A 24,269-nucleotide genomic window follows, 5' to 3' on the forward strand; every position below is an offset into this window, starting at 1 on the left:
CCAAGTACAGGGGGACGATCACTTCCCTGGTCCTGCTGGCCACGCTATTCCTGATAGAAGCCAGGATGCCATTGGCCTTCTTGGCCACCTGAGCACACTGCTGGCTCATGTTCAGGCGGCTGTCAGCCAGCACCCCCAGGTTCTTTTCTGCCAGGCAGCTCTCCCGCCACTCCTCCCCAAGCCTGTAGCGTTGTTGTGACCGAAGTGCAGGACCCGGCATTTAGCCTTGTTGATCATCATGCAGTTGGCCCTGGCCCGATGATCCAGCCTGTCCAGGTCCCTCTGCAGGGCCTTCCTACCCTCCAGCAGATTGACACTTACACCCAACTTGGTGTCATTTGCAAACTTACTGAGGGTGCACTCAATCCCCTCATCCAGATCATCGACAAAGATATTGAACAGGACCAGCCCCAATACTGCGCCCTGGGGAACACCACTCGTGACCGGCCGCCAACTGGATTTGACTCCATTAACCACCACTCCCTGGACTCAGGCCGTCCAGCCAGTTTTTGACGCAGCGTAGAGTGCACCCGTCCAAGCCATGTGCAGCCAGCTTCTCCAGGAGAATGCTGTGGGAGACTGTGTCAAAGGCCGTACTAAAGTCCAAGTAGACAACATCCACAGCCTTCCCCTCATCCACTAAGTGGGTCACCTTGTCATAGAAGGAGACCAGATTAGTGAAGCAGGACCTCCCTTTCATAAACCCATGCTGGCTGAGCCTGATCCCCCGATTATCCTGCACGTGCCGTGTACTGGCACTCAAGATGATCTGATTTAAATAAATCCAATACTTTTTAGTAAATTATTCAGTTTTTGATGTCTTGTATGTTAATACCAAATGGCAAAAATTACTAATTGTTACTCTCCCAAAATGTTAACAAACAGGTACTCTTTGAAAGAAGGTAGGGAGAAAGGAAATATGGGGTGTTGACATCCTGCTTGTACTTTTGCACCACGGCTGCATGGCAATTACTAGAGCTCTTAGAACTGTGGCCCAGTAGGTTTCCTTAGCTATGTAATGGACCTAACATGTCAGACCTCTCTGAACTGTGGGGTGATATATTAACAGGGTGATAAGTAGCATATCTCAAGCAGTGTTGAAATATTTTTTATTCCCCCTACCTATTTACTGCTGCTTAGACAGCACATGTTGCTGTAGTAAATTTCAGTATTATGAAAATATTTTATTCCTGTCCTCCTTATGGTAACTACAACTAACTTCTACATCTTGCATCTCTGTATAGTTATACTGGGACTCTGATCCCAAGTAAGGAGCGGCTTTGCTTTGGAGCTGAACAGGCTTGGATATTGCATTTGCCACACTTCTTGTCCTTGTGCTGCCCAGTCAAGTGAGATCCTGTTAGCATGCTAATTTGATATTTATTTCTTCGGAGACACATGATACTGGATGTAGTTTTACAAAAAGATTTCTGAATTGGTTGATCTCTATTTTGCAGGAGAATTACAGTTTGAGGTAGCTTCAGTGCTATTCCTTGCCACTCTCAAGCTTTTGTTTCTTTGCATTTGGTATTCTGCATTTTTTTTTATACACCCCCTCACCCTGAGCCAGGTTCTGCAGCTCTTGGTTTCTCTCAGAACTATGGCATCTCTCCTTGGCTTCTGTGGTCAGCCTCTTTCAGGTTTGACTGGTCCTGCAAGTAGCAGGTCCTTTCTGTCAAGCAGCCTGCCCTCTTCATTCCTCTGCATGTCTCAACAGCTTCTTAGCTGTAGACGTTTCAAAAGGATGGCAGTAATGTGTATCTGCCTATTTGTTACATTGCACTAGTCTCTTCTTTAAAGGCTTATTGCTTGTGTCTTTACCCCAGTACTCTTGGAAAGGAATTTCTGTCCCCTTCTGTGCCCTGTGCAACTTTAGATAAGCAGGTAGTTGTGCATTGTATCACTACTTAGTTATCTCAGAATTTCAGTCTGGTTGAAGATATCCGTGGAAGAAGAGCCAGAAATGCTATGCCTGATATGTTTCATATTGTAAAAGCAGCCTGTTGGCTGTTTACGCTGTCAGAATCTCTGAGTGTACTGTTAGTGGATGTACATACACTCTTGACATTCCCCTCAAGGCTTTAAATTTCATTTTCCCCAAAAGTTTCCTAATAGAAATTGTGCTTATTTCATTTTTCAAATGTTTTTATCATAACTTTATGGGTATATAGGCATGGGTTGAATGTGCTTTTAAAGAGGCAAGGTTATTTTGAATCATTAGCAGGGTTTGTTTCAAGTGATTGGTGCATTGTTAAAAAAATGGTTTTGAAAAGTGGTAATAAAACTTGTATAGCTTCTGTTATAAACTTAGTTCTGCAGTTTTCCATAATCGTCTAGGAAAAACTGTGCTATATAAGGGTTTGTGTATAGTTTTTTCATTTTTGAAAACAAGGACTAGAAAATATTTACGTGTTCATCTTTTACTTTTCTGTGTAACATTGTTGATATTTATTACTTGTACTTTAAAAAGAGGTCTAAAATAAATAGATCTGGGGGTAAAAAGCAAAAAAGTGTGTGATTTTTTTTTTTTTCTACACACTCTCTTGCTCTTTTTATACCTGTTAGTGTCTTTAGAGTATTGCTAAAAATGCCTGTTGATTATGTTACTGATTAAAAGAATAACCTCTCAGATTTTCAGTGTTTTAAAGGCTTCACTCTGTAATGTGTGCTGTTGTCCTATTATCTCCGAGTTCCTAGTCTTGCCACTCATCAGATTAAACTGACTGTGTTTGAACCTTGAGAACAAAGGTCTGAAGTGACTTTAAGGCTGCAGAAGCCCCTTTAATTACCAGCTCCGCATGCAGATAGCTTATTTTTATCCAAGATAGTCACCCCTGGAAAAAGTTTGACTGGTATCCTAATTGTCTTGCATTGGACCTTTTCTAGGAGAAACAGCGGCAGCAGCAAGAGCAACAGCTGCAGCGGCATCTGACTCGACCACCTCCCCAATATCAGGATCAACCGCAGAATCTGTACCAGCAACAGGTTGGACAGTTCACAGGTAAATAAACATGGCAATTGAAATAATGGCAAAAGAAGAAATATCAGGAGTAAAAAAAAAAAATAAGGTGTCTTCAAATTTCCTGGATTGGATAGCTTTTAATTAATTTATTACAACATCTTTCCACATCACTGTGCCCTAAAACTTTTAGACCTATACTCTGATTCAGTTGCAAATTAACAACTTCCCCTGTCCCAAATATCTGGGATAACTTAAGCTTCTGATTCTTAATATTGCTTTGAAAATGGGTAAAAATCTTAAATACCTTCATTATTCTAAAGGCCTTTTTATACTACCGTTTCACTTTACAGGTTGTAAATTCTCCTTAAATTTCATATATTAGGAATCAGGCTTTTTTTCTGAAGCCTAACATTACTACTGCTTGTATCTATCACAGGCCCCCATTAAAGAAAAATGTGATGTATTTCTCTCATCTACTAGGATGAGTTTAAAGTTCTCTGATATTCTTATCTCTGCTACCTTTAGAAGAGAATGCAATTTGAATTCTCCTCATTACATGTTAGTGTCCTACATGATTTTTTTTTTGTAGGAGAAGCAGCTTGGTATGTCTTCAGTGTATTAACACCGATAAATAAATGATGATGTCACCATTAAGCTGGAATAGCTTTATGAATGTTGAAGAACTAGATAACAGTAAAAACGTATCTTCTTGCCTGAAAAATCCTTACTTAACAGGGCATCAAGAAACCACTTGTCTTTTTTCATAAACTCAGAGTACAAAAATGCACTTATTCCCTTTGTTTTGTTTCCTTACTCTCTATGTTGCCACAGAAGTAAATACTGAAGGGAAAAGATTCAAATAGAAATGTGATACCCTCATTCTGACAGTGTTCGTGACTGCGAAGTGTCTAGTAGAGCTATCTCTGGGTTTTGTTACTTAGCTGAAAAAACTTGATACCAATACAAAAGGATTGCGTGTTAACACAGTGATCAGTAGCATCCTTCAAATATTGCATTGAAACATTTTTTTTTTCTCCTGCCACTTTTCTACAGAAATACAGTAGTATACCTGTTAGAGTATGTTTTGCTATAACAGACATCAGTATTACTAAAACTGTTTGTTTTGATTGTAACTATTTTTTGCATCTTAAATCCTGGTATGTGTGCTACCGCTTTACCATAGTGTTCCAGTAAGACTCTTCCCCCACACATCCACACCCCCCCCCCCCGTAACATTGGAGTTTTTATGGTGTACTTTGTTGATAACTAATTCAGTATAATTTGAATTATATTTGAATATATTTGAATAAAAATTGAATTAATAATGATGGAGAGCCAATATTCCTCAGCTATCTTAAAATATGAAAAAATTCTGCAGCTTACTTTTTGGTTTGAAAGTAGAGAAGGTACTAGTGTAGGTAGGTTTCCCTTCGTTGACTCTAAGAAGTGGGGAGGGATTATGTGCATTACACTTTACAGTGTTTTTGTATTCTTTTTTTTGCTTTAAGTCGGGGGCTGTTTCTTCTACAGGAAGAAACTTTTTTACTCAGAACTTACGAGAACAAAGGACTCTCTTTTTGGTTTGCCGGGAAGACTTACTTTTGCAAATTATCTTGCTTGCTTATCAGCATTGCATATTAACATAATGAGTATCTCATTGTGGAAATCCAAAAGATACTTGACCAAAAATTTCTGAAAGTTACATAAAATAGAAGAAATTTCTGGAATTGGGAAAACACAAGGCTGGAAACACTACAGCTGTACAGTAAGAGATACACAGTGTATGCACGGACTAACTGACAACGTGCGTGTGCAGTAAGTGGTACTTTTTAACAGCCTAGGAATTGTGTATGCACTTTGAAGTACGTGTGTATACCTTTGTTCACAAAGAAGTATCAGAGTCCTGCCTTTAAAGTCTAATTTTTTTTTAAATTGATGATGCTGAACTCTTAGAAGTGGTATTCAGATTTTCTAGGACATTGGCATATCTGTGTTTGAGATCAAGGTGGAGGTGCTAACTGAAGCAACAGTTGACACTCTTTAATTAAAGTACTGCTGTCTGTGTGTTGGTTGCATAGGGTGGTTTATACAAATGCAGCTGCACCTCCGTTCTGGATTATAATGTCTACAAGCCTAGCTTGGCTCTGGTTGAACATTTTGTACATTTAATGTACAAAATATTTCTGTGTATTTCAGGGTCACCTTCAGCCATGCCTGGCGTCAGTAATTTAGGACAGTCCAGCTCCAGTAGTCCACGGATGTTTCCTCAGACACAGAACATGATTCAGATGGGACCTGGACACAGTTCTGTTCCTCCACTCCAGTCGGGTTCCAGTCAGCAGGATCGGGGGGTAACTCAGTATACCAATATGCAAAACATTCAGCGAGGGGGATTATACAACTTGGCATCTGGTATGACACAGATGGTTCCCCAGCATGCAACACAAAGTGCCAATGGACAGCCACCGATGCAGAGACAAGGCAGCTTGGGCCAGGGTGCTGCAGTACCTGCTGGGTATGGGCAGAATACCTTAGCAAACTCAGGTATTTCTCAGCAGCACAATAAAGGTGCACTGAATCCAACCTTATCTAAGCCACAGATGGCAAGAGTACCGGCTGCTATGGGGGCTCAAAATCCATCTTGGCAACACCAAGGTATTCCTAATATTAACAACCAGACACAAGTGAACAGTGGCTTAGGACCATTTACTGCCAGCTCCTCTTTCCACATGCAGCAAACTCATCTAAAGATGGCCAACCAACAGTTTGCCCAAGGAATGCCTCAGGTAAGCCTAAGCACCAGCAGACCGATGACCTCTATGAATGCTGCCGTCTCTGGGCAGATGTTGTCGTCATCTTTAGGTGCGCAGCAGCGGACAAACCCACCTGCACAACAGCAGGTACCCTCACAGCAAGTGTTGCCTGGCATGAACCAGACTGTTCCAGATCTGAATGCTTTCAACCAGAATCCAAATCAGCAAATGCCCAACAGAGGTAATCTGCACTGTAGTCAAGGGTACCCTGTGAGGACAACCAGTCAAGAGCTGCCTTTTGCCTACAGCGGCCAGTCGGGCAATAATGGACTTCAGAACTTAACTGGTGACACAGATCTGATAGACTCTTTGCTGAAAAACAGGACTTCAGAGGAGTGGATGAATGATTTGGATGAGTTGTTAGGAACTCATTAAAATGGGTCTGGGGGTGGGGGTTCTACTTTTTTAATTATTTCATGAAATATAAACAACACTTGGACCAAAAAACCTGTGGCATTGAGGAGACTTGCAGGCATTAGAGGTAAATGGTTGGGAAAGGGACTGGAGCTGCTTCTCAATGAGTGTTGATACATGGTAATGGCACACCAAGCAGGTCTGCAGGAACAGTGTGCTTTATCTTGGTGTCTCTAAGGAGTCGCACACTTGAACAGGTCAAAAAAAAATTGTGCGCATCCTAGCCAGCCTTTCAGAAATCTCACTTGCATTGTTCTAAAATTAACTTTTTTATTTAAAAATAAAACAAAATTCCACAGAAATACTGCAGAAAGAAAGCAAATAGTTGCACAAATTGTATTTAGGGCTTAGTCTCCTGCAGCTATTACTTGCAATCACTATTTGTTCATAGCTTGACATGCTATTATAGTACTGTCCATCAAACTCCTGACTTTTTATTTGAGAAGAAGCTGTATGCACCTGAGTACGCTTGCAAAATGTTTTGAATTGTTTCTTTTCCCCATTGCTGAAGCATGTGCCTGTACTCTCAATAAGCAAGTGATATTTCACAGTAAATATTTCTAGATGCTGGTGATAGATGAAAGAAAGTATTAAAACCTGGCCAGTTAGTCTAGGTAGTCATCTTAATAGATTGTAGTCTTTTAAGCTGCAGTTTGCACTCTGTTGTAGAGAGGCACAGTTCTTGGCTTATACCTTGCTGTGTTTAAAGGGGGAATTTCTTACGGGAGAACTTTTAAACTATAGTAGGTTTACCGTGAATTGTAAAGCCATTTACTTTGCACCTGTTTCTTCATAAGTTATTTCCAAAGGTAGTTGTATTTAAATGAAGGCTTTGCTTCATGACAGCTCATCTAGTTTTCTTTATTGTAAAAAGTAAAACTAACTTTTGAGATCAGTTCATTCCCTAAAGTTAGCAGTGACGCAATGAGCACAAGACTTTGTCACTTCAGGATAAAAATGAGGAAAAAAGAATTCGGCTGAGAGGTGAAAAGTCCTTATCAGCAATAATAGCACAGGCAGCCTGGGAGAACACTTGTATCAGGGTTGCTCCAATATGGAAGTCTCCTCCCTTTAAATACTTTTTTTTAATACTGGGTTACAAGTTTGATAATCTTTCTATAGACTGGTGGATTTACTTCTTTAATATCCCTTGAAGCAGAGGCTGGTTCTTCAGCTCAGCCCAAGGAGACCTCTTATCTATATGTTGGGGTCAGATTCAGAAAGGACAAAAAACACAATGGGAATAGTCAGTGTTCCAAAGTCCTTACTTTCTACCAAAAAAACCCCCTATCCACCAACAAACCACCTTGCCTTAACCTTTATTTTAAAATGAAAATAAAGTTGAAAGCTTTTGTTTTAAATGCACAAATACCTCTTCCTTTTTAATTCCACTTTTTTGGAAAACTTTAAACTTTCTAACCAAACCCAGAATTGTGATTTAAAAGCAATTTCCTTCAGTACAGACTGGCTTCTTCAGGAGTGTTCTGCACTGCAGAGATGTGTGAGAGAGGGTTTTTTTCCAGAGTGGGTGAAGGGAAGGATAACATTGATTTCGAAGAAGGAAAACATTTTACTGTATCTGCAGCTCCTTTATGAGACAATTTGCACTTTTAAAAACTGCTTTTTAACACTAATACTTTAACCCTTTCCAAATATGCATGGAACATGGTTTGTCCAGCACACTTACCTAGCGTGGATGAATTACGCTCTGTTGAACAGATTTGATATTGTATCATGTTGAACTGTTGGTGAAAGATGTGTGTTGATCAGTGGATCCCACCATTGAATAGTGGATAAAACTTAATGGAAGCAGACTTAATCCCTTATGGAGCTTGTGAAAAGATAACATAAAGATTGTCTTTGGGTGGGAAGACAAAGGTGTTAGTGACTTTGGTTGCTGACACTTCTGATATTTTCTAGAATAAGTAGTTGAGATGCAAATAACTGATGCTAACTTTTCTTATACTGGCAATCCAAGAAAAGAGCTAGTGAGTTTGGTTTACTATTAAGTTAAACCAAAAACTGGTCCAAGGTAAGTGTCATTAGAAGAGTATAGATATAAACTAGCAATGGCAAGGGACGGAGTGTTTGCTGTATTTTTATTTTTAAGGGTTAACTTTGCACCGGTGTGCCTTCCCTTCCTGTTGGGGGTGCTTGGGACCTCAAAATTTAAAGTGACATCCTTCAGTGTCACTAATTTGTTTATGTTTTTGTTTGTTTGTTTTTTTTTTTTTCCCCTTTGCAAACACTTGAGAGAAATAACAGGGTAGTAGCATTCAGCTTTTCTTTCTTCCCTCTTTAAGTTGTGGTGAAATCTGCTATGTTTTCCAGTAGATTTTGCACACAGGCTTTGTTCTGAGTAAGTCAAAATACAATCCATCCAGTTGTAATTTCTTAATTGGAGGAAAAGAACATCTGCTGTTTGCATTATAACTACCAAAAAGGCAATCCAGCTAAATGTCCAGGAAAATGCAGATGTACTCTTTCCTCCACTGTTTCTGGAAGCTAAGGTGGATATTGCCATGCTTGACCAGAGGGTTTGTTCAGGAAGGTATCTGGATTTGATGACAGGGCCTTTTCATGGTACTGTTGAAGTAAAATTGTGATTCTAGGCAAACTGGCTCGTAATGCCCATCGGTCTTCATATGCGAACAGGATCCAAACGGCATTTAATCTGGTAGAAGAAACAGCCCTCGCTTCTAGTTTTGGTCCCTGTCTTCATAATGCGATTAGACTGTTGGAAATATGGTATTGCTGTAACAAAGTTGAAACAGTTCAATGGAAATGAAAATACGGTTTAGATGTACATAGGTGCATGGGGTAGGGCTGGGCTTTGCCTTTATGCCCTTTAACATGTAGCTGTCTATATATGCACTTGGGCTTTCCATTTGCTGCAGCTTCAGAGCAATAAAATGTATCTCCCCTGAACTGTACCTAGCCAGCCGCTCATGGCTTTATTTATAAACTGCGGTTTTGGTTGGGTAGGAAAGGTGAGAGTGTCACTGTGCAACATCCACTGCCTTCCAAAAACCACGATTCAATTGAAAAGGGTGCTCAAAATTTTGTTATACACATTTCCTTTGTGTAAATAAATGTTTACAATTTTATATTAAAGATTGGAATAAGAGTTAGATCTTCTGACTGTATATTTTTTACTTTTTATAGATTTTAAAATGATAATTCTTTATATATGTGTTTGGGGGGTATTATGGTAAGTTTTATGCTTGTAAATGGAGAACAGTTGAATTTGATGGTAACCTTTATGGATTTTTGTCATTGAAATGTATAAAGAGTCCATTAATCCCCTTATTCTTTTACTACAATTACTGGTGCACACCAAAAAGAAATCCTTCACTTCTGTTTTATCATTATAAAATAAATATTTTGCTAGTGTATTAAATATACATGGTGTGACTTTATAAATTTGTGTGAGCTGAGCAGAGTTCAGTGTTGTTGTTCCTAGTGAGATGGTTCCCTTCTTCCCAACACACAACTTCGGTCAGCCTGTTACTAAGGCTCAGATTCTTCTGCTGTGTCTTAACAGTTCTTACGGTTTCAGAAAGTCCATTTAAACAGGCCAGAACTGGAGAAAGAGGCCTCAGAAAACTTTCCTTTGAAAACAAGGCTTATGCTATACCCACTGCTTCTGGACTTTTTTTAATGCAGTTGTAGGCCTTAAGCTAGGAAATACGTCTGCAGAGGTGGTTGTTACTAGTGAAAAAGATGTTAATAACTACCGAGACCTCACATGTGCAAAATTGTAGAGTTCCAAAAATGTGTTAAAATTCCCTGAAAATAACAGGCCTTAGAGGTTCAAATTGGTTTCCTTGAGACTTGCAAAAAGACAAAGATTATGTATGTTTGACGTAGGCAGATTGCACCAAAAGAAACAAACTGAGAAATGAGGAACGCATACTGCAAGCATGAGTTATTGTTTCTGAACAAGGAACAAAATACTGACAAGCAAGTTGCATGAAGGTTTTGGCTTAAAGCTGGTAAGGCACTGCGTAGAGCTGGTGGGTTGAAGAGGCTGTGGAAAATAATGGCAAAATAGGTCTTTCAGACCCTGCTGGATTGTTGAGCCTCTTAAGATGGACACTTATATGTATGTTGGTTAGAAGAGAAGTAAAGCAACAATCTGTGGCTCCATCGGTGCCCAAAGGAGCTAGCTTTGGTGGGGTGTGTTTGAATGTTAATATGTTCTTGTTAACAAGTTATTACTTGACAAATTACTCTGAATCGAACATTTCAAAACAATTCTCTTAGTGAATCATACCACTTGCAGCAGACCCAAGAATTCAGTTATTTATGTAGTATTTCCTGTTTGTCAAGTATGCCTTTTAACTGATGGTATCTAGACTTAAGTTCTAAACTAACATCTCAAATCTCACCAACCACAGATTTAACAGTAGCCATAAAGAAGAATTTGCAAAGGGTGACACATGCATTTCTTGCTAAGGCTGTATTCATTTTACATGTTACTGTAATTTCAGGCATCCCCCTATGTAGTAAGAATTTTAATTGGCTTCAAACATTGAAGGATCATTCTCCAAGCATTGAAGTTGGTGTTGTCTTATATAGCTGTTGTGTTTAAGGCCCAGCTCAGAGCCTTCAGATTTCCTCACAAAGTGCATCCTGACTTCATCCGAGTATATTTTGAGTATATTCCTACTCTACAAGTTTTGAGTTGTGTTTGGAGGGAGGAGGGGAACTGTAACTCCAGAAGCTTATAAAGAACTAATGTAATATTAAGCAACAATACCAGGATGAGCTGCTTCTAGCCTGTGGGGAACTGAAGTTATTACTTTATTAACTTCTGCTTTATTGTCCCATTAAAAGTGCTGCATTGTATTTCATATTGAGTAAAACAGAAATTTCCCAAACTGTCCCCTGTTGAAGTGACATATGCATGCATGTTTTTCCAAAGACTTTGAGTAGTCAGTGGCAACTTGTGCCAATCTCTGCTCAGAAACTGATTTTTCTTTTTTCTTTTTTTTTTTTTGGCCTGATGTTAATGTTTTTCCTGAGGCTAATGTAACTGTGTAATGGAAGTGATTTCTAAAGCCTTAATTGTTTGTTGAAATGGTGTAAGCAGAAGTAGACTCTTGGTGGCATGTCCCTCTGACTTTCACATTGGACACCCCAGATGAAATCTTGGGTCACAATAGATTCTGTTAAGGTTAATGTTTCCATTTCAGTCTGGGTCTGCTAGCAGCTTAGAGTGTCTAAAGTCACATTGTATGAGTGTTTTGCAGAGAAAGGGACCGGTTTTGCTATTCTACATGCACTTTTTTTAAAAGTGTGCAATTGTATATTTGAACTAATTAACTTAAGTTTTCAACTTGATAAGCTGTCATGATGGGGTTTTGAGGCGATGAAGAGCCAAACCAGAAGAATGAACTTGGTGTGTCCCATTCAGGAGAAACTGTAGGTCTGGTCATTTCTTGTTTCTATTGTGCACAAATTCTGTACTGACGTCTTGTGTGTGACTGTACAGAGAGAAATGCAATAGCTCAACCATATCCTGTCCCCTCTCCATGAAAATTAAGGGAAAACTTTAGTTGATAATGAATGATAACTTTTTTTTCTCCTTTTTCTTTTTAAAACCTTCTAAAGTTAGAGTAGTCTTTTATCCATATAAAGTTGCTCCAAAACAGGGGATAACTTTTTGAACTGATGCATATTTTGCTTTTGTGGAGTGGGAAGAAAAGTTATTCAGAGCTAAAATACTGCTGCTTTTCAAACTTTGCATTTCACAGATATAATTCTGATGTCAGTGTAACATTTCTGAGGGTCCATGTGTTTCTACATCCCATGCTGCCATCCATTCTGAACTGAGAACTTCTGTTTTGTGTGTTAGCCATAAAGCCAAGAGAAGGTTGGTACTACTTAATTTTAAAAACATCATAAAACTACAAAAAGTGACTGGGTGCTAGAAAAGAACCATACTCTTATTTGGTAAACTTACAGTATTAGTTAATAGGATAAGATATTTGAATGTTCTTTTAAAAATTCAGAATCCAGTAAACACAATTAAGTTATTCCAGCTGAAGTCTAGAAAATCTTTTCACATGATCAACTTCACTACTTGGAATAAGAGCAGAAGGTCAAGTCATTACTTTGTAAATGCTTGTTAATAATTTTTTACAATCTTACACATAATTTAGATGCTTTAGAGCTGATTAAAACCAGCAATAAAAGGGCTGGAAAAATTCCCGTCATCTTTCAATTGTCAGCAATATATAATTCAATCATGGTACAAAATCTGTAAATATAATTTCAAGAATTTCACAGTTTGCGTAGGGAAAACTTTTGCTGTTATGTAGTTCAGCAAAAGTCACTTGTCTCGAGTAGACATTTTCTGATGGCTGACTGCTTTGGAAAATTGTGTGGCATGGGGAGAGTTAATGTGTGGCGGAGGAAACAGGTTGCTGCAGAGCAATAAGAAGGCTCTGTTGTAGAGAATGCAGTAGTGGGAGTGTGGGAGAGAGGGTTGGAGAGCAGGCTGTACTCATCTGCACCTGGCTAGGGTTTTGGTCCACAGTGAGCAACATGAGAAATCGGATAGACCTGCTGGCCACTATCACAGTTTTGGGAATCCTGGAGCAAAGTAAATGTCTTTTATATAATGCTAGGTAGTATTAAGCTAATTATATTAAACTTTGTGGAATTTGGTTCCTGTATTTTGCTTGGAGTCTCTTTGGAATGAAAGTTGCTGTTTTCCACCATGGTAAAATGATGCAAATGTTTGGCTGTTCCTGTGGAAGTGTCATGGCTGAGGATGTTCATTATTTAATAGGGACTAAAATGATTCACAAACCTCAAAGCCAGCATCCTAGAAGGAAATTAAATTTAAGTTTTACTTTTAAACTTAGAACAATTTCAACAATAGAATGTCTTTAAAGTAAAATATCTTCTGTGATTGAATTTTAGCAGGTAATTTGTAACTTAGTGGCTGGAGGTAGCCAAAATAAAGGCAGGTTAATAAATATGCTGATGAAGAGGTCAGTGTACGAACATACATTGTATGTATATAGAAAAGAGCATCATATATGCATGTATTTCTCCTCTGTGACTGATATCATTGTGTTCAATTTATAGAGCTTAGCTGCACAGAGCAGATGACAAGATGAGTTGACAGCACACAGTAATTTGGAAATTAATTCAAGCCCTTCTGGTCAGAAATAGATGCAGACGTCTTCAAAGAAACTCAGCAACTTCTCATAATTTAAATGGATGTGTTTGGTTTAGACAATTTAGAAGCAGTAGTGTTGCCAAGCTCTGTCTACCTCTTATGTTTAATTGTGGGTCCTTTGGGCTTCAGGAGGGTCACGGAAGGGGACGCTGCCCCTGCCTGGGGTAGGGACAGAGCCCCCATTTTATTAAAATCTTCACATTTCTGTGAGGAAAGGATTGTTTTTGGGTTTTTCTATTACCAAATTAATTCATTGTAGAGCTATCACACCTCTTTGCTTACAAATGGATGTGAATCTCTGAGGAGCCTGATGTATTTTTAGCCATCAGATGATAAATCTCTTAATATAAGCATTATTTAAAACACAAATATGGTACTTGAAGAATAGAGTTCAAGATTTCTGAATTATCAGTAGAACAATTATCTCAGACAATTTACAGAGAAATATCAGCAGCTACAAATGGAAGATAACTTCTGTCTTATTAATTTTTTTGTTATTAAACTAAGTGGGGATGGAAGGAGTGTTTAGTGTGCAAAGAGGAGATATGAAGAAAGCTTGAAATTGAGTTACGGAAATGTTGCTAAGCCCTTTCCATTGGGAAACCCTCAGTAGCAAATTCCTAGATAGCAGTTTTGTCTCAAATATCTTTGTTTTATGTGAATTTCAAGTATGTTTTTAAAGGTTGCAGCCTTAGGCATTTTACTTTCCTGCTATGCAAGCCATGCATAGGTGTGAAGCCAGCAGATAAACAGCAAGCATTGGCACCCTCTTACCTACATTGGATCGGAAAAAGTAGCCTTGTTGTATGGTCTCATGGTTGGTGCAACTCCCTCCCCCCTGCCCCGTGTTTCTTTGCCCCTCGTGTTTTGCCCCTCTTGTGTTTCTCCACTCTTTTATTTCTGCACCGCCCCATGCCCCCCACCCCGTGTTTTGCAGATCCTAACAGCTAACTGTATTGGAGGCCAAAGTGAGCCTAACTGGGAATGAGTGGCAAAAGCACCCCATTGTGACTGGCCCAGAGGCTCTGTGCATCCTTGGCATAGACTACCTCAGGAAGAGGGTATTTCAAGGACCCAAAAGGGTACCAGTGGGCTTTTGGTATAGCTGCCTTGGAGATGGAGGAAACTAAACAGCTGTCTACCTTGCCTAGTCTCTCAGAGGACCCTTCTGTTCTGGGGTTGCTGAGGGTCAAAGAACAACAGGTGCCAATTGCTACCACAACAGTGCACCAGTGGCAATATTGCACCAACTGAGACTCCCTGATTCCCATCCATAAGCTGATTTGTCGACTGGAGAGCCAAGGAGTGATCAGCAAGACTCACTCACCTTCTAACAGTCTATATGGCCAGCGTGGAAGTCTAACAGAGAGTGGAGACTAACAGCAGACTATTGCAGCCTGAGTGAAGTTATGCCACTGCTGAGTGCTGCTGTGCCAGACATATTAGAAGTTCAATACAAAATGGAGTCAAAGGCATCCAAATGGTACGCTACAACTGATACTTCTAATGTGTTCTCAATCCCTTTGGCAGTAGAGCGCAGGCCACAGTTTGCTTTCACTTGGAGGGTTGTCTAGTACACTTGGAATTGACTGCCCCAGGGGTGGAAACACACTCCTATCATTTGTCATGGACTGATCCAGACTGCACTGGAACAGGGTGAAGCTCCAGAACATCTGCAATCATGTGGGGCAATAAGCAGAAGTTTTGAGAAAGAAAATAGTCCAAATCCTTCTGAAAGCTGGTTTAGCCATAAAACAAAGTAAGGTCAAGGGACCTGCACAGGAGATCCAGTTTTTGGGAATAAAATGGCAAGATGGATGTTGTCAGATCCCAATGGATGTAATCAACAAAAAACCAGTCATGTCTCCACCAACCAGCAAAAAAAGAAACACAAGCTTTCTTGGGCGTTGTGGGTTTTTGGGGAATGCATATTCCAAATTACAGTCTGATCATAAGCCCTCTCTATCAAGTGACCCTGAAGAAGAACGATTTCAAATGGGGCCCTGAGCAACTACAAACCTTTGAACAAATTAAACAGGAGATAGTTTATGCAGTAGCCCTTGGGCTACTGGACAAGTCTGGGCAGGACAAGATGTAAAAAAATGTGCTCTACACTGCAGCGGGGGAGACCTGAGGTTGACCCCTAGAGTTTTAGAGTTGGGGATACAGAGGATCTGGGGCCCGCTATACTCCAACTGAAAAAGAGATATTGGCAGCATATGAAGGTGTTTGAGCTGCTTCAGAAGTGGTTGGTACTGAAGCACAGCTCTTCCTGGTACCCCGACTGCTGTTGCTGGGCTGGATATTCAAGGGGAGGGTCCCCTTCATGCAACTGATGCTATGCGGAGTAAGTGGGTCACACTGATCACACAACAGGCTCGAATAGGAAACCCCAGTTGCCCAGGAATCTTGGAAGTGATCATGGATTGGCCAGAAGGCAAAGACTGCAGAATATCGCCAAAGGAGGAGGTGATGCACACTGAAGAGGCCCCACTGTATAATAAACTATCAGAAAATGAGGAACAACATGCTCTGTTCACTGATGGATTCTGCTGTATTGTAGGAAAGCATTGGAGATGGAAAGCTGCTGCATGGAGTTCTGTATGGCAAGTTGTAGAAACTGATGAAGAAGGGGAATTGAGCCAATTTGCAGAAGTCAAGGCCATCCAGCTAGCTTTAGACATTGCTGACCAAGAAAGGTGGCCGGTGCTTTATCTCTATGCTGACTCATGGATGGTGGCAATGCTCTGTGGGGGGTGGTTACAGTGACGGAAGCAGAGTAACTGGCAATGCAGAGGCAAACCCATCTGGGCTGCCATGTTGTGGCAAGATATTACTGCCTGGGTAGAAAACCTGGCTGTAAAAGTATGTCATGTAGATGCTCACATACCCAAAAACTGGGTCACTGAAGAATATCAAAACAACCAGCAGGTGGATCATGCTACTAAGATTGAAGTGGCTCAGGTGGATCTGGACTGGCAGAATAAGGATGAAATATTTATAGCTTGGTAGGCCCATGACACCTCAGACCATCAAGGAAGACATGCAACATACAGATGGGCTTGTGATTGAGGGGTCGACTGAAATGTAAACATGGGGAGGCCTGGCAGATTGATTATATTATATTGCACTTTCACAAACCTGCCAAGGCAAGTGCTATGTGCTTACAACGGTGGAAGCAACCACCGGATGGCTGGAAATATATCCTGTGTCCCGTGCCACCCCTGGAACACTATCCTGGGTCTTGAAAAGCAAGTCCTATGGCAACATGACACTCCAGAAAAAATTAAGTCAGACCATGGGACTCATTTCTGAAACAACCTCATAGATACTTGGGCCTAAGAGCATGGCAGTGAGTGGGTATATCACGTGACATAGATGGTACAGAATAAGGGGTGGTTACTGTCCTGATTTCGGCTGGGATAGTTAATTTTCTTCCTGGTAATAATAGCTGGTATAATGCTGTGTTTTGGATTTAGCATGACAATAATATTGATAACACACTGATGTTTTAGTTGTTGCTAAGTAGTGCTTGCATTAAGTCAAGTGTCTCAGCTTCCCATGCTCTGCCAGCTGCACAAGAAGCTGGGAGCGGGCACAGCCAGGACAGCTGGCCCAGACTGGCCAAAGGGCTATTCCATACCGTATGATGTCATGCACAGTATATAAACTGGGGTGTGTCAGCCGGAGGGGCAGTGATCGCTGCTCAGGGACTGGCTGGGCATCAGTCAACAGGGGGTGAGTGGCTGCATCCCTTGTTTTCTGGGGTTTTGTTCTCCCCCCACCCTTTTCATTACAATTTTTTTTTTTTTAATTTCAATTATTAAACTGTTCTTATCTCCACCCATGAGTTTTCTTACTTTTGCTCTTCGGATTCTCTTCCCCCATCCCACTGGGGGTGAGGGGGAGCGAGCAGCTGTGTGGTGCTTGGTTGCCAACTGGGGTTAAACCACAACAGATGCAGGGCGCAGGTGGTCCTGGCTTTGGCTGGGCTGGTCCTCCTGGCTGCCCTGTGTGGTGTGTGCGCAGGAGCTGTGACCACAGCAAGTCTGCAGAAGAGAGGGGTGGGAATATCCAACCAAAAGCTCTTGCTACTGTTCAGTTATCCAAGCAACATCATTCACAGACCCACAAACTCTGGCGCTGCCTCTTTGTACAGCCTCCGATAGTCCAATACTATCTCCCTGGGCCACTAAGCCGGTCCAGGCTCAGCAATTGGGAACGTCCAGGGATTCCTCCCACCCCAAAGGTGCCAGGACCAAAAGCTCTTGCTGCTCTTCAAGTAGCCAGGCAACCCCATGCACAGCCCCACAAACGCTGGCGCTGTCTCTTTCTACAGCCTCCCAAACTCCAAGACTATCTGCCTGGGCGGCGGAGTAGAGCCGGAGCCAGGCTCAGCAATTGGGAACGTCCAGGGATTCCTCCCACCCCAAAGGTGCCAGGACCAAAAGCTCTTGCTGCTCTTCAAGTAGCCAGGCAACCCCATGCACAGCCCCACAAACGCTGGCGCTGTCTCTTTCCAGAGCCTCCCAAACTCCAAGACTATCTGCCTGGGTCACGGAGACAGAGACAGGCTCACCAATTGCGAATGTCCAGGGATTCCTCCCACCGCAAAGGTGCCAGCACCAAAAGCTCTTGCTGCTCTTCAAGTAGCCAGGCAACCCCATGCACAGCCCCACAAACGATGGCGCTGTCTCTTTCTACAGCCTCCCAAACTCCAAGACTATCTGCCTGGGCCACTGAGCCAGAGCCAGGCTCAGCAATTGCGAACATCCAGGAATTCCTCCCACCCCAACGGTGCCAGGACCAAAAGCTCTTGCTGCTCTTCAAGTAGCCAGGCAACCCCATTCACAGCCCCACAAACGATGGCGCTCTCTCTTTCTACAGACTCCCAAACTCCAATACAAGCTGCCTATTCCCATGAGTCTGAGCCAGGATCAGCAATTGCGAACGTCCAGTGTTTCCTCCCACCCCAAAGGTGCCAGGACCAACAGCTCTTGCTGCTCTTCAAGTAGCCAGGCAACCCCATTCACAGCCCCACAAATGCTGGCGCTGTCTCTTTCTACAGCCTCCCAAAGTCCAATACTAGCTGCCTGTTCCCATGAGTCTGAGCCAGCTCAGCAATTGCGAACGTGCAGGGATTCCTCCCACCCCAAAGGTGCCAGGACCAACAGCTCTTGCTGCTCTTCAAGTAGCCAGCCAACCCCATTCACAGCCCCACAAACGCTGGCGCTGTCTCTTTCTACAGCCTCCCAAAGTCCAATACTAGCTGCCTGGGACGCTGAGTACAGCCGGAGCCCACCTCAGCAATTGCGAACGTGCAGGGATTCCTCCCACCCCAAAGGTGCCAGGACCAAAAGCTCTTGCTGCTCTTCAAGTAGCCAGGCAACCCCATTCACAGCCCCACAAACGCTGGCGCTGTCTCTTTCTACAGCCTCCCAAAGTCCAATACTAGCTGCCTGTTCCCATGAGTCTGAGCCAGCTCAGCAATTGCGAACGTGCAGGGATTCCTCCCACCCCAAAGGTGCCAGCACCAAAAGCTCTTGCTGCTCTTCAAGTAGCCAGCCAACCCCATTCACAGCCCCACAAACGCTGGCGCTGTCTCTTCCTACAGCCTCCCACAGTCCAATACTATCTGCCTGTTCCCATGAGTCTGCGCCAGCACAGCAATTGCGAACGTGCAGGGATTCCTCCCACCCCAAATGTGCCAGGACCAAAAGCTCTTGCTGCTCTTCAAGTAGCCAGGCAACCCCATTCACAGCACACAAACGCTGGCGCTCTCTCTTTCTACAGCCTCCCACAGTCCAATACTATCTGCCTACACGTGCTGGGGTTGCCTGGCTACTTGAAGAGCAGCAAGAGCTTATGGTCCTGGCACCTTTGGAGTGGTCCTGGGACCCCAGGGCTCTGGCTCAGTGGCCCAGGCAGATTGTTTTGGACTTTGGGAGGCTGTAGAAAGAGACAGCTCCAGCGTCTGTAGATCTGTGAATGAGGTTGCTTGGATAACTGAAGAGCAGCAAGGGCTTTTGGTCCTGGCACCTTTGGGGTGGGAGGAATCCCTGCACGTTCGCAATTGCTGAGCTGGCTCAGACTCAACTCAGCGGCCCAGTGTGATATTATTGGGCTTTGGGAGGCTGTAGAAAGAGAGAGCGCCAGCGTTTGTGGGGCTGTGAATGGGGTTGCCTGGCTACTTGAAGAGCAGCAAGAGCTTTTGGTCCTGGCACCTTTGGGGTGGAAGGAATCCCTGCACGTTCACAATTGCTGAGCTGGGCTCCGGATCTACTCAGCAGCCCAGGCAGATATTATTGGGCTTTGGGAGGCTGTAGAAAGAGAGAGCGCCAGCGTTTGTGGGGCTGTGAATGGGGTTGCGTGGCTACTTGAAGAGCAGCAAGAGCTTTTGGTCCTGGCACCTTTGGGGTGGGAGGAATCCCTGCACGTTCGCAATTGCTGAGCTGGCGCAGACTCATGGGAACAGGCAGATAGTATTGGGCTGTGGGAGGCTCTAGAACGAGAGAGCGCCAGCGTTTGTGGGGCTGTGCATGGGGTTGCGTGGCTACTTGAAGAGCAGCAAGAGCTTTTGGTGCTGGCACCTTTGGGGTGGGAGGAATCCCTGCACGTTCGCAATTGCTGAGGTGGCTCAGACTCAACTCAGCGGCATGGGTAGATAGTCTTGGACTTTGGGAGGCTGTAGAAAGAGACAGCGCCAGCGTTTGTGGGGCTGTGAATGGGGTTGCCTGGCTACTTGAAGAGCAGCAAGAGCTTTTGGTCCTGGCACCTTTGGGGTGGGAGGAATCCCTGCACGTTCGCAATTGCTGAGCTGGCCTCCGACTCTACTCAGCGGCCCAGTGTGATAGTATTTGACTTTGGGAGGCTGTAGAAAGAGACAGCGCCAGCGTTTGTGGGGCTGTGAATCGTCTTGCCTGCGCACTTGAAGAGCAGCAAGAGCTTTTGTTGCTGGCACCTTTGGGGTGGGAGGAATCCCTGCACGTTCGCAATTGCTGAGCTGAGCTCCGGCTCTACTCAGTGGCCCAGGCAGAGAGTATTGGGCTTTGGGAGGCTGTAGAAAGAGACAGCGCCATCGTTTGTGGGGCTGTGAATGGGGTTGCCTGGCTACTTGAAGAGCAGCAAGAGCTTTTGGTCCTGGCACCTTTGGGGTGGGAGGAATCCCTGCACGTTCGCAATTGCTGAGCTGAGCTCCGGCTCTACTCAGTGGCCCAGGCAGAGAGTATTGGGCTTTGGGAGGCTGTAGAAAGAGACAGCGCCAGCGTTTGTGGGGCTGTGAATGGGGTTGCCTGGCTACTTGAAGAGCAGCAAGAGCTTTTGGTCCTGGCACCTTTGGGGTGGGAGGAATCCCTGCACGTTCGCAATTGCTGAGCCTGGCTCCGGCTCTCCTCAGTGGCCCAGGCAGCTAGTATTGGACTTTGGGAGGCTGTAGAAAGAGACAGCGCCATCGTTTGTGGGGCTGTGCATGGGGTTGCCTGGCTACTTGAAGAGCAGCAAGAGCTTTTGGTCCTGGCACCTTTGGGGTGGGAGGAATCCCTGCACGTTCGCAATTGCTGAGCCTGGCTCCGTTCAGAGGCCCAGGCAGCTAGTATTGGACTTTGGGAGGCTGTAGAAAGAGACAGCGCCAGCGTTTGTGGGGCTGTGAATGGGGTTGCCTGGCTACTTGAAGAGCAGCAAGAGCTTTTGTTCCCGGCACCTTTGGGGTGGGAGGAATCCCTGCACGTTCGCAATAGCTGAGCTGGCTGCGACTCTATTCAGCGGCCCAGGCAGATAATATTGGACTTTGGGAGGCTGTAGAAAGAGACAGCGCCAGCGTTTGTGGGGCTGTGAATGGGGTTGCCTGGCTACTTGAAGAGCAGCAAGAGCTTTTGGTCCTGGCACCTTTGGGGTGGGAGGAATCTCTGCACATTCGCAATTGTTGAGGTGGGCTCTGTTCAGCAGCCATGGTAGATAGTATTGGACTTTGGGAGGCTGTAGAAAGAGATAGCGCCAGCGTTTGTGGGGCTGTGAATGGGGTTGCCTGGCTACTTGAAGAGCAGCAAGAGCTTTTGGTCCTGGCACCTTTGGGGTGGGAGGAATCCCTGCACGTTCCCAATTGCTGAGCTGAGCTCCGGCTCTACTCAGCGGCCCAGGCAGATAGTATTGGGCTTTGGGAGGCTGTAGAAAGAGACAGCGCCAGCGTTTGTGGGGCTGTGAATGGGGTTGCCTGGCTACTTGAAGAGCAGCAAGAGCTTTTGGTCCTGGCACCTTTGGGGTGGGAGGAATCCCTGCACGTTCGCAATTGCTGAGCCTGGCTCAGACTCAGCGGCCCAGGCAGCTAGTATTGGACTTTGGGAGGCTGTAGAAAGAGACAGCGCCAGCGTTTGTGGGGCTGTGAATGGGGTTGCCTGGCTACTTGAAGAGCAGCAAGAGCTTTTGGTCCTGGCACCTTTGGGGTGGGAGGAATCCCTGCACGTTCCCAATTGCTGAGCCTGCCTCCGGCTCTCCTCAGTGGCCCAGGCAGATAGTATTGGACTTTGGGAGGCTGTAGAAAGAGACAGCGCCAGCGTTTGTGGGGCTGTGAATGGGGTTGCCTGGCTACTTGAAGAGCAGCAAGAGCTTTTGGTCCTGGCACCTTTGGGGTGGGAGGAATCCCTGCACGTTCACAATTGCTGAGGTGGGCTCCTGCTCTACTCAGCAGCCCAGGCAGATATTATTGGGCTTTGGGAGGCTGTAGAAAGAGACAGCGCCAGCGTTTGTGGGGCTGTGAATGGGGTTGCCTGGCTACTTGAAGAGCAGCAAGAGCTGTTGGTCCTGGCACCTTTGGGGTGGGAGGAATCCCTGCACGTTCCCAATTGCTGAGCCTGGCTCCGGCTCTCCTCAGTGGCCCAGGCAGATAGTATTGGACTTTGGGAGGCTGTAGAAAGAGACAGCGCCAGCGTTTGTGGGGCTGTGAATGGGGTTGCCTGGCTACTTGAAGAGCAGCAAGAGCTTTTGGTCCTGGCACCTTTGGGGTGGGAGGAATCCCTGCACGTTCGCAATTGCTGAGCCTGGCTCCGGCTCTCCTCAGTGGCCCAGGCAGATAGTATTGGACTTTGGGAGGCTGTAGAAAGAGACAGCGCCAGCGTTTGTGGGGCTGTGCATGGGGTTGCCTGGCTACTTGAAGAGCAGCAAGAGCTTTTGGTGCTGGCACCTTTGGGGTGGGAGGAATCCCTGCACGTTCCCAATTGCTGAGCCTGGCTCCGGCTCTCCTCAGTGGCCCAGGCAGATAGTATTGGACTTTGGGAGGCTGTAGAAAGAGACAGCGCCAGCGTTTGTGGGGCTGTGCATGGGGTTGCCTGGCTACTTGAAGAGCAGCAAGAGCTTTTGGTGCTGGCACCTTTGGGGTGGGAGGAATCCCTGCACGTTCCCAATTGCTGAGCCTGGCTCCGGCTCTCCTCAGTGGCCCAGGCAGATAGTATTGGACTTTGGGAGGCTGTAGAAAGAGACAGCGCCAGCGTTTGTGGGGCTGTGAATGGGGTTGCCTGGCTACTTGAAGAGCAGCAAGAGCTTTTGGTCCTGGCACCTTTGGGGTGGGAGGAATCCCTGGACGTTCCCAATTGCTGAGCCTGGCTCCGGCTCTCCTCAGTGGCCCAGGCAGATAGTATTGGACTTTGGGAGGCTGTAGAAAGAGACAGCGCCAGCGTTTGTGGGGCTGTGAATGGGGTTGCCTGGCTACTTGAAGAGCAGCAAGAGCTTTTGGTCCTGGCACCTTTGGGGTGGGAGGAATCCCTGCACGTTCCCAATTGCTGAGCCTGGCTCCGGCTCTCCTCAGTGGCCCAGGCAGATAGTATTGGACTTTGGGAGGCTGTAGAAAGAGACAGCGCCAGCGTTTGTGGGGCTGTGAATGGGGTTGCCTGGCTACTTGAAGAGCAGCAAGAGCTTTTGGTGCTGGCACCTTTGGGGTGGGAGGAATCCCTGCACGTTCACAATTGCTGAGCTGGGCTGCGACTCTACTCAGTGTCCCAGTCAGTTAGTATTGGACTTTGGGAGGCTGTAGAAAGAGACAGCGCCAGTGTTAGTGGGGCTGTGAATGGGGTTGCCTGGCTACTTGAAGAGCAGCAAGAGCTTTTGGTCCTGGCACCTTTGGGGTGGGAGGAATCCCTGCACGTTCCCAATTGCTGAGCCTGGCTCCGGCTCTCCTCAGTGGCCCAGGCAGATAGTATTGGACTTTGGGAGGCTGTAGAAAGAGACAGCGCCAGCGTTTGTGGGGCTGTGAATGGGGTTGCCTGGCTACTTGAAGAGCAGCAAGAGCTTTTGGTCCTGGCACCTTTGGGGTGGGAGGAATCCCTGCACGTTCCCAATTGCTGAGCCTGGCTCCGGCTCTCCTCAGTGGCCCAGGCAGATAGTATTGGACTTTGGGAGGCTGTAGAAAGAGACAGCGCCAGCGTTTGTGGGGCTGTGCATGGGGTTGCCTGGCTACTTGAAGAGCAGCAAGAGCTTTTGGTCCTGGCACCTTTGGGGTGGGAGGAATCCCTGCACGTTCCCAATTGCTGAGCCTGGCTCCGGCTCTCCTCAGTGGCCCAGGCAGATAGTATTGGACTTTGGGAGGCTGTAGAAAGAGACAGCGCCAGCGTTTGTGGGGCTGTGAATGGGGTTGCCTGGCTACTTGAAGAGCAGCAAGAGCTTTTGGTCCTGGCACCTTTGGGGTGGGAGGAATCCCTGGACGTTCCCAATTGCTGAGCCTGGCTCCGGCTCTCCTCAGTGGCCCAGGCAGCTAGTATTGGACTTTGGGAGGCTGTAGAAAGAGACAGCGCCAGCGTTTGTGGGGCTGTGCATGGGGTTGCCTGGCTACTTGAAGAGCAGCAAGAGCTTTTGGTCCTGGCACCTTTGGGGTGGGAGGAATCCCTGGACGTTCCCAATT

The 24,269-nt window shown here is 45.0% G+C and overlaps 1 protein-coding gene across 2 annotated transcripts in view; it reads left to right on the plus strand.

The window, feature by feature from the left end:
- The window catches only part of MAML1 (mastermind like transcriptional coactivator 1), a 34,151-nt gene extending 16,935 nt beyond the window's left edge, over nt 1-17,216 (plus strand). For both annotated transcript variants that reach the window (XM_087753802.1, XM_087753803.1), the window contains exons 4-5: nt 2,887-3,001; nt 5,159-17,216. In XM_087753802.1, the coding sequence (XP_087609928.1) occupies nt 2,887-3,001; nt 5,159-6,150 (1,107 nt within the window). In that variant the 3' untranslated portion in view covers nt 6,151-17,216. The remainder of the gene's footprint in view (nt 1-2,886; nt 3,002-5,158) is intronic.
- Nucleotides 17,217-24,269: the final 7,053 nt, after the last annotated feature.

Source organism: Nipponia nippon, unplaced genomic scaffold, assembly GCF_047370975.1.
Source record: "Nipponia nippon isolate SJK-2023a ecotype South Korea unplaced genomic scaffold, ASM4737097v1 scaffold_17, whole genome shotgun sequence".
NCBI classification, from domain to species: domain Eukaryota; kingdom Metazoa; phylum Chordata; class Aves; order Pelecaniformes; family Threskiornithidae; genus Nipponia; species Nipponia nippon.